Source organism: Galeopterus variegatus, unplaced genomic scaffold (genome assembly GCF_000696425.1).
Source record: "Galeopterus variegatus unplaced genomic scaffold, G_variegatus-3.0.2 Scaffold36, whole genome shotgun sequence".
Lineage (NCBI taxonomy): Eukaryota > Metazoa > Chordata > Mammalia > Dermoptera > Cynocephalidae > Galeopterus > Galeopterus variegatus.
In genome coordinates, this window is record NW_007726147.1 from 630,351 (window position 1) to 640,168 (window position 9,818).

General features: G+C 42.9%; 1 protein-coding gene across 2 annotated transcripts; it reads right to left on the minus strand.

Moving 5' to 3' along the window:
- Positions 1-285: 285 nt before the first annotated feature.
- Positions 286-8,170, minus strand: VIMP (VCP-interacting membrane protein). 2 transcript variants are annotated; one of them, XM_008571038.1, is made up of 6 exons: positions 8,036-8,170; positions 7,264-7,398; positions 5,545-5,651; positions 2,859-2,948; positions 2,676-2,754; positions 286-962 (listed from the first exon to the last, which is right to left on the minus strand). In XM_008571038.1, exons 1-6 carry the CDS (start codon positions 8,145-8,147, stop codon positions 883-885), a joined length of 603 nt encoding a protein of 200 aa, XP_008569260.1. In that variant the 5' UTR covers positions 8,148-8,170; the 3' UTR covers positions 286-882. The 2 variants fall into 2 exon arrangements, with proteins under 2 accessions (XP_008569260.1, XP_008569267.1); XM_008571045.1 differs by lacking the exon at positions 286-962 and adding an exon at positions 1,814-2,101.
- Between the last annotated feature and the right edge of the window lie 1,648 nt (positions 8,171-9,818).

Consider the following 9,818-nt stretch of genomic DNA (forward strand, 5'->3'; position numbering starts at 1 on the left):
AGATTAGACAAGGGGCAGAAAGAATAATTACGATTAGAAAACTCCTGATAGAGCCTCTAGACAAGAATACAACAAACGAGTCAGAGCCTAGAAGGAATGACCAATGTAGCTCTCAGAAAGCTGGGTGGCCCATGAGTCACCACCAGGCAAGAGGTTTCTTTATCCTATTAATTCAACAACTAAACTCCAAGCACCTGATTTTGTGAAAAAACCCCAGGGAGTCTGCCACTTGCCCTGCTCACTTCTGGTGAGAAATAAGTAGAGAAGTGTAATAATAGTTGGAAGTTGTGAGTGATAAAAAGCTTTTTAATGTCTGATAGACAAATTCAAATTCATAAAGAAATTTCCTTGAGTTTAATAAATATGCTAAAAATATTATTTGCAATTTCTTTTTTAATATTTACAAGTTTCTTCTCTACAAAGTTCTGTACACAAAAATAAATATACAGAAATAAACCCCATCAACTGTCTGCTTCAGTAATCCTCACTGGTGGGCTCACCATTTATAAGGAAGACATCATTCAACGCAACCTGTCACAGAGACTGTCCTATCAGCAAGGACTTCTAACTTAAATGATCACTGCTAGGCCTCTTTTATCAAGACTGTTAATCATCTGGAGGCCTTTACCTATCAACTAGCAATTAACCATGAAATCAATCACCTATCTTTAAGTGGAGTGTGATCACTGACCTAATGCCTAGTGGTAATGTCTATACCCTATGCTGACTGAAGCCCTTAAACACTCAAGTATCATTAACAACAGAAATAAACCCCACCTGCCTTTGGCTAGTCACTGTGAAAAGCATGCGTAAGGCAACTGAATTGAGGGTTAATGACTCATCTTACTAACATCAAAAGTGACACTAGCAAGTTTCTTAGCCTCATCCACCAGATGATGGGCCTCTGCGTCCAGGTCTCCAGGAACAGGCTCCTCCTCCTTCACCAGACAAAGGGTTATAACCTGGGATGCGAGAAAGGAAGCAGACAGTATTGAGGGCTGAAAATTGGGGAACATTTTGTATCAACAATTATGAGCCTGACATGAAAAGCACTGCAAAAATACAGATTATATTCTCAAACATTTTCAAAAAACTCTTACTACTATATGAAAAAAAACTCTTTATATGGTGATTACAGTTGGATTTGATGTTCTGGTGGGTAAAAAAAGAAGCCATTCAGCTTCTTGGTCCTAATTCCCCAAAACAATAATAACGATATTTTGGCAAATAATTTGCCAAAACGACTCTCAAGATGACCTAAGTATACGAAGAACTCAGTTGGTTAGTGCATGGCCTTGTAACACCAAAGTCAAGGGTTCAGATATCCGTACTGGGCAGATGCCAAAAAAATAAATATATGAAGGTTCCTATCACAGTGCTTAATAAAATGTACACATTCAAGTAAGGGCTATTCAAGTTACAGAAAACAGATTTTAAAAAAACAAAACAGAATGGAACTTACCACTTCTACCAGTCACAACTGGGTCATCTGCGTCCTTCCCCCCACCCCGCTAGTAGCTCCCCAAGTCAATGGACAAGTGGTGACATGGTTGATTGCTCAGGCTCTAGAGCCAGCCAGACCTTAAATGAGTTGGTTTTACTCCTTAATTGCTGTGGAATCTTTGAGCAATAAATCCCTGCCTCAGGTTCCCTATCTGTAAAACCAGGCTTGTTAGAGCCCCTAGTTCAGGACTGCTGGGAACACTGAAAGAGGCCACGTACATAAGCATGTCATGCTTTACCTTTTCTACAATTTCCACTCCTCTCCTAAATATCACCACTATGTGCTCTGAAAACAGGCATCCAGAAAGAGGAAGTTTTAAAATAGTATTTTATTTCCAATGCATCACTCCCCTACAGCAAGCCAGGTTTGGGTTCCTGACAAGAGGAATAGAGCTCAGCCTTCAAAGTCAGCCAAGTTCACAGCCATGCTGCCTTAGAGCCCACATCCCAGTCCCTCCTCTCCGTGGTCCTCAAAGACGCCATCCAAGTCTCTGCCACACCCCTCTCCTCCCATGGAGAATAGTCTTCAGCCTAGAATTGGTTTCTACAGTGTTCTGGTATCTTTGCTCCCTCCTTCCTCAGCATTAATTTGGAATTCCTAGCCAGAAACACAAAGGATTATTGATTTTTGTGTGAATGCCATTTTCCCAAATAGATCTGTAAATCTTCAAGGATGGGATAAAGACAGACTACTATGGTAACACCTAGAGTGCCCAGGGCAGTGCTGCATTCAGAAAAGCTCTGAACAAACATTTGTTCACATCCCCTTGAGAAAGTTAATTTCAAGGAACAAGGCCCTGGCTAGAAAGACCAAAACCTCTGTATTCTAGCCCCTTAAAACTCATCTGCAAGATGGGTGGACTATTCCCTGGTCCACTCACCTCTCCCTTACAGGGCTGCTTTGGGATCGATACAAGGACACTCATTCAAATTACTTACTGAGGGCCCAGGAGGCACTTTCCATCTGTTTCCTTTATTTAATCTTCACAAGCCTAAGCTTAGGAATTAGTCTCAATTTATGGATAATAAAACAAAGACATACCCCATGCCAGCAGCTGCCAAAAGTTTTAAAAAACAACAAAGAAACAGAATCTTGTTTTTAAATGGTAAGTGTATCTTACAAGTGTTTAACATTTGACATCATTCAACATTTGACATCATTTGGTGCTTACCACCTCCCCGCAAAGGCCTTCTGTCAGATTTCCGTTTCGGGATGACAGATGAAGTAGAAGGCCCAGGACTGTCTTCTTCCTGTTTGAACATATACAGGCTTAGGAATCATTAAAACATTCTACTCGACAAATCTTCCTTCCTCTACTAGAAAAAACATCAACTGAGCCAAAGTCTACAGTCACCTGAGGCTTTCTTGTATTTCCTCTGTAACTTCTACCTTCTTGCATGCTGTCCCACATTTCAATCTTCTGTCTTCTTTTTTCTTCTTCAAGCTGGGAACGAATCACACATTGTACAGAGAAGTTCGTATGCTGCCACTTTTTTCAAATAAAATGGTAATTAACACTGACAATTCTTCATTTAAATGTCCTTCAAAACAAACATTTACCCTCATTTTCTTTGGTCAGTAAAACTGTTGTGATCTGGTGGTGTGAGTTTAACTCATAAACAGGAACTTTTATTTTTGTACAAAATATTAAAGAAAGCAAAAAGTATAGAAAAGAAACCTGAACAGGTGGGTGGGGCTAGTGGTGACAACTGGGTAAAGTCACTTAATTCCTCTGCTTCAGATTGTGGGGATCAGAGGAGAAAAACTTGAAAGTGCTTTGGAAAGTCAAGTACTATGGAAAAATAAGGGAAAAACTAATCTCAGCAGAAAATTATGCCCAATCATGAGAAACGGAGAGAGCTTGTAGTCATACAGTGGGTGGGCTCCCAATGCAGGAAGGAAATAGCACACTGACCTCTGTCTCTGCTCCTTCTCCTTGAAGAGCAGCATTCCTGCAGTGACCAAGTACTGCAACTTACAAGTATGCTGAGTTCATTTCAATCTCTCATTTCCAATGGAATCCAGACTCAAACTGCAGTTCATTCTTGTTCCAATTAAACCGGGACATGTGAAAATATGCCTTAAAAAGCACATATCCAGGAAATTTCTCCATGGAATTCAGGATCCACTGCTGCTAAACTCAAATACCTGTCACCTCATGCTTCCACTGTCTGCAAGGATATGAGGTCAAAAAGGAACCACCTTTTGACATAAAGGTTGTTTGTACTTATAGCTAGCAATCAGGAACATCAGAATGGGTCACAGCTGACACACTGACACCATGAACAAGAGATCTGTGAGCCAGACAGACTCAATCAGAACTACATATGCTATATAATTAAAAACTGAACATAGGCTTTCTGTCCCTCTTCCAATTTCAGGAGGCTCACACTACAATTTTAAAAAGTGATCTTTTAAGATTTTTTTCAGCTACATCAGCAAACTGAATGGTCAAACTATGTTATTAATACCAAAAAAACCTTAGATCCTGAAGTTATCAAATTCACATAGAAGGAATTCAACTTATTGGAGATCAGGAAAGAAAAAGACTAAAATAGAACTGCTCAAAATGGCATATATGTGTACTATGCTTCCATTTCTATAAAAAGGAACTCATACGTGTGTATGTGAATAAAATATTTCTGGAAAGATACTTTAAAAACTTAATATGGGATGACTGGGCAGTAGAGGGTGGGGGAGCAAAGTAAGTAGAGATTTCATTCCCATGGTATAGATTTTTACATTTTTTTTTAAACCACATGTGATTTTAAAAAGTTAAAATAAATAATAGTATATTTTAGGTTAGTGACTACTTAAGTGGAAGATGGACAACCAACTGATATGAACACCGCACAGAAGGCTGTAGGGACAGGGTGATCAAGGAGTACATGGGTGTGGTCCTGTTCTTTTTCTTTTGGGTTTCAGCCAAGCTAGGGAAACCAGCCCAGTACTGATGACCAGGCAGAAACAATAGGAGCTGCTAGCAACATGACCCTGGAAACACCAGAGAGACACAGGCAAGACCAACCGTTTGACCAAATTACCTCCTGCCTTAGAGCAGGCAGAGGCTTCCTTGTGAAGGGATGAAGAGTAGCCCATAACATCTGGACCGAAACTAAAAAGCAGAGTCCACATATGGTCATTTCAGTGACACAGATCAGGTCAAAGCTAGTGAATGATCTTACTCCTATGAAAAGTAGCACAATCCACATGACCACTCACAGAAATCCTTGGTTTTTCCTTCCCCCCTCACCTCCTACCTCCCTGCAACCAAACCTGTGCCTTAAAAAAGAAAACTTTTCAAAACTCCATCTCCTGCTCTCCATCTCTCAGCTGAGCCCACTACTACCTTCCCCTCTCCTTCAATCCACTGAAGAGTGGCCCCACCAAGCCAGGTAGTGTTAAACACACAGCTTAAGACAGCAATGGAGCAAGAAGCTGAATGTGTATTGTGTGTGTCTGGTGGCATGAGACCCGGACATACAATTCCGTTGGGTGATACTGCTATAATGAAATCACTAAAAAGCAAAAAAAGAAACAAAAGACACCTTTCTTTAAAAGTACTTCTGCCCTGAACAGTAAGAAATTGCACAAAGAAAGCATACTGACCAACACTAAGCTAAGTGGAAATGATTCTGCTACAATTAGTTGTTCCCAATAACCACCCTAACAGGCACATGCACACATACTTACACACACCTACACAGACCCTGTTCCCAGTCTGCCCCTCCCTCTGTGCTCTATACCTTTCACTGTAATATCACATTCACACACCTATCCTTCTCTAATGACAGTGTTCTTAGTAACACTATTTACATAGTAGGCATTGAAATACTTGTTGAATCTAATGGGGTAGGACCCTGTCCTAGAAGCTTATAAACAACCACTACACTCTTACTTACTCTCTCTCTCTCTCTCTCTCTCTCTCTCTCTCACACACACACACACACACACACACACACACACGCATGCACGCACGCTGTTACCCAGTAAACCTCAATTTCTTAAGACTACATATTCAAACTGAAACCAGTTCATACTTGTCTTAGTTTTTCCTTATGCTTTTCAACTTGTGCATTTAGTTCTTCTTGCATTTTCAAACGAGCAGCTGCTAAAGCCTCTTGTCGTTTAACAACAACATCAGGTTCTAAAATGCCAGAAAAAAAACTGAGATAAAGCATATTGTATAACATAAAATAGAAACTCTTAAGTGTCCACATTATTAGAAGTATAAAGAAGTACAGATGTCAAACAATTAAAAAACACGTTTTAACATGAATAATTTTACCTCTGCATGTATTTTACTGCTAAAGGGGATAGGGGGCTGTCCCTTAGTCATATACTTAGCCCTAAATATCCACATCACCAGAGACCTGGTACAAATGCAGATTTCTGGACTCCCCCCAGCAATTCCAACTCAGAAAGTCTGGAAGAGTGGCCCCACAACTGAAATAAAAGTGATCTGATGGCCATACTGAGATTCCATTACACAACTTGCATACCTCACTAACACCCACAGTCTCTAGGTAAACCAGAATTCCAAAGGACAATCAAGGGAAGATAAAGTTTTGTGAACCATTACCCAACATTTAATTAGCCCAGACTTTTATCAGAAAGAGGTACAGATTCTCAGGTATTTTATCTTTGTTTCTACAGAAAAGAAAGAAAAATCCTTCTAATTAGCATTAAGAACAGGAAAAAACACCCCAGCTTAACCTGTTTTTACCTGGTTTGTAAAACAAAGCTTTCCATCCCAACCTCGGTACCACAGTGATGAATGACGATTTATATTTAAGTATGTTGCTATTCTCAAAAAATTTAATATTTCTTTTGAACATATCCACGGGAACTGTAGTTTCTAACTAGTGAAAAGAAAGGCTACCCTCTCGGAATGAGTTTTTGAAACAGCCAAATGTAATTAAAAATCAGGTCTGATGAGTGAATCAAAGAGGTAGACATGAAGCACTAAGGCTAAGTTTCTTGTCACTCACAACGGTTCTAGAGATAACTCAGAGTTAGCAGGCAGACACACAAGTACAGAGAAACTGCAAAATTTTCATTTTAATCGACCCTATAATTGAAAAACCTTTCAACAAGATATGCAATTGGAAAAAAAAAAAAGACCAAGATAGGCACTGAGTACTCTACACACCATAAAGCAGATTTTCCATCTCATTCAAATCTCTGAAATAAAAAAATATTACACATGCACCAAAATCAACCTCAGAAGCATAAAATGGTTTTTTCCCCCCTGTTGTGGGTTTATTGAATTGTGTCCCACAAAGTCCAAATACTAAAAGCTTAATCCCCACCACATCTGTTGAGGGTGGAAAATCCTATTATGGTAATTGAAAAGTGGGGCCTTGAAGAGGTGATTAGATTGTAAGACCATGCCCTAGTGAATGGATTAGTAATGGTAGTCAGGGGCTTGGTTTGGAGGGCTTTAAAAGAAGAGTGAATAAGTCTCTATCTGTTCTGCCATTTCCCAATGTGATATCCTGCCATCACAGAAGTCACCACCAAAGAAAGCCTTCACCAGATGTGTTCCCTGGACCTTGAACTTCCTAGCCTCTGAAAACTGTAAGCAATAAATTTCTTTTCTTATAAATCACCCAATTCTGAGTATTTTGTTATAAGCAACAGAAACGAACTAATACACCCCCAACAAATGAGAATCAGGTACTTCTTACTCTTAATAGCAGACTAACTTTTCAATATTAAAAAAAAGGTGTAGGTCATTTATGTTATCAGGCACTAACCCACAGCAGCCACAGGTCGGTCCAGCTGCCTCTGCCTCAAGGCCCTCAGCCGGGTGGAAAGCTTCTGAAAGAGCACGTAGAGAAGGATGCAGCTGAAGACGATGTACCAGCCATAGGCGGCCAACAAAGAGCCCACTGAAAGGAAGAAAACGGTATTCAAGAAACTAAATGACAATACTAGTTGACTTTTCCATAAAATTCAAAAAAGACAAAAAATAAGCGTAGCTCCTGCCCTCAAAACCTTCACGATCTACTGAGGAAGTGGCCCCCTAAGTAAACAGTTAAAATACGAGCGAGAAGTGCAACTGTTCAGGGATCACAGGGAAGTGACACTTCTCAACCGTCTGGGGAGTAGCCGGGGTGGGAGATGGAGGGCACGGCAGCTGGGTTTTTGAAAGACGAAGAGGAGCTTAACCGATTCACGAAGGCAAAGGCCTTTCACCCTAGGGAACCACATACACAGGGGTGACAGAGCGGGGTGTGAGGAGTGTGTGAGGGAGGGACATAGAGGCAAACGCCAGAGGCGAGGGACCCCAGTAACTGCAACCAGAAGGGATTGCGGCGCACAAAGCACAGGACCCGCCGGCGCCGCCCAGGGAAGCGCGGCTCCGGGGGATGCGGGGGCGTCCGCGCGAGGTCCGGGCCCGCCGCCCAGCCTGCGGGCAGGGCTAACGCCCGGCGGCCAGCCAGGCCTCCCCGGCCCCGGCCCGGCGCGCAGCGGAAGACCCACCGGACATGGCGGCGCGCGCCCCGCTGCGCTGCGGCGACTCACCCGTGACGTGCAGAAAGCGCAGCCCCTCGGTCTCCAGAGCCGGCCGCGTGAACAGATGCTCCCCTTCCTGATCCATGGCCGCCACCCTCGCAGCCGCCAGGCCTAGCTGCATCGCCTACTGCCGGACGCTTCCGGTTGGCCGTTACGTACACGTGGCGCGCCCGGACGCGGCCGGAGTCCAGCCAATCGCGGCTCGACCTATCGCAGAGGGGGTGAGGTCGGGGGCGGGGCGAGAACAACCGGCGGAAATCCGCCCTACATTGGCTGGGGCCGGGGCGGGACCGCCGGTTCACGCCCACTGCTGCCCTGTGTGGGCTGACTGACCTCTTTCGCTGATTTCTCATGGACTTTTTACTCTTTTACTGGTTGGGCACTGAGGCCAAGGAAGTTAGGGGCAGCTGGGAGAGAGGATTTGCGCCCACATCTTTGCCCCGGCTACAGGGCAACAGGACTCAGCTGGTTGGCGACTCTCAGCCATTGCTGGGTGCAGCCAAGGCCCTTCCCAACAAAGGTGTAAAGGCCAGCCCCCTCCTCCTGCTACCTTTCAGGCCAAGAAGGTTGCCGCCGATCCTCAAGCTTCTTTCTCCAAAATCAAACCTCTTGGGCTAGAATTATAGTAATGGTTCCAACATGTGTTGAATCCTACTATGTGTCACAGGACATTATCACAGGGTTATTTATAATAATGCCCTGGCTGTTTCCTCTACCTGCAATGTCTTTCTCCATCCCCTTGCAATACTCGAATGTGTTAAATTTTACTGGAAAAGAAGTTGGAGAAAAGGGAGATTTATTTGGTGAACAGTTTGCAAACCAGGGAGACACACCCTTTGGCACAAAAGGAAAGTGCGCCCCACCAGAGCAAGGAGAAAGACTGTCTTATATAGTAAAAATTCCCGCCCAGGTTCCCACTCAAGTCCTCTATGCAAATGAGGGATTCAAGCTTGTTCAGTCCTGAATGGTTTGGCCTGTCATGCAAAAGAGGGTATGGCTTGCTGTGTTCTGGCCAGTTAACACTTGACAGGTTAGTCTTAAATTCAAATGGCAGCAGGTTGCGAATGGAATAAACTAAACAAGGACAGGTAGCTTGTGGAATTCCCAAACAGGATACATGTGTAACTTCTAGTTAGCAAATGGCTACTTGGCTCCCCTGTGAATTTACACCCAGTTTGCCACATCAGAATCCATCTTGAAGGATTGGCTGTTTCAGGGTTTACAGATGTCACCACTTCTGTGATAACCATAACCACTCTATTTGAAATTTGACCTCGAGGTTTTCTTGGATAAGCATTTTAAGTGCACGTACCTAGCTGTGTCCCAAAAGAAGGGCTGAAAATTAGAAATATAACAAAAGTCAAATATAATAGCGGTGACACCAGAGTGCTGTGATGCTATCACTAGGAACAGCGTGAAGAAACCATAAACTGACATGAAGGACCGATATGACCAGTGCTTCCATCGCTCATTTGCTGAGAAATTCAAGGGGGACATAAACTGACCTAGTCAAGCACTCCCAATGTTTCCTTATTCAGAAAGCAATAACAGAGGATTAGTGCCACTAAAGGACTGGAGTTCATAGGCCGCAAAGAAAAGCCTGAAAACTCTTCACCTTGACAGCCACTTTGAAAACGGACTCCTCAAATCAGTAAATTGAGGACTCTGCATGTTGTCAATTAAGGCTGTGAAGATAGCTCATTGATGAGTTTTACTTCCTCCTTGATGTTTTCCTCACTTGTAAAAGATGAATCATCACTCTTTGCTTTAGGTTTCTCACTTGCTCTGACAT

Bases quoted from the DNA above. Each gene is read 5' to 3' on its own strand.
- VIMP (XM_008571038.1), bottom strand. From the start codon at position 8,147: ATGCAGCTAGGCCTGGCGGCTGCGAGGGTGGCGGCCATGGATCAGGAA. The intron at 7,399-8,035 runs GTGAGTCGCCGC...TCTTCCTTTCAG, and splicing joins GCGCTTTCTGCACGTCACGG to TGGGCTCTTTGTTGGCCGCC. The intron at 5,652-7,263 runs GTTAGTGCCTGA...CTGGCATTTTAG, and splicing joins CCGACCTGTGGCTGCTGTGG to AACCTGATGTTGTTGTTAAA.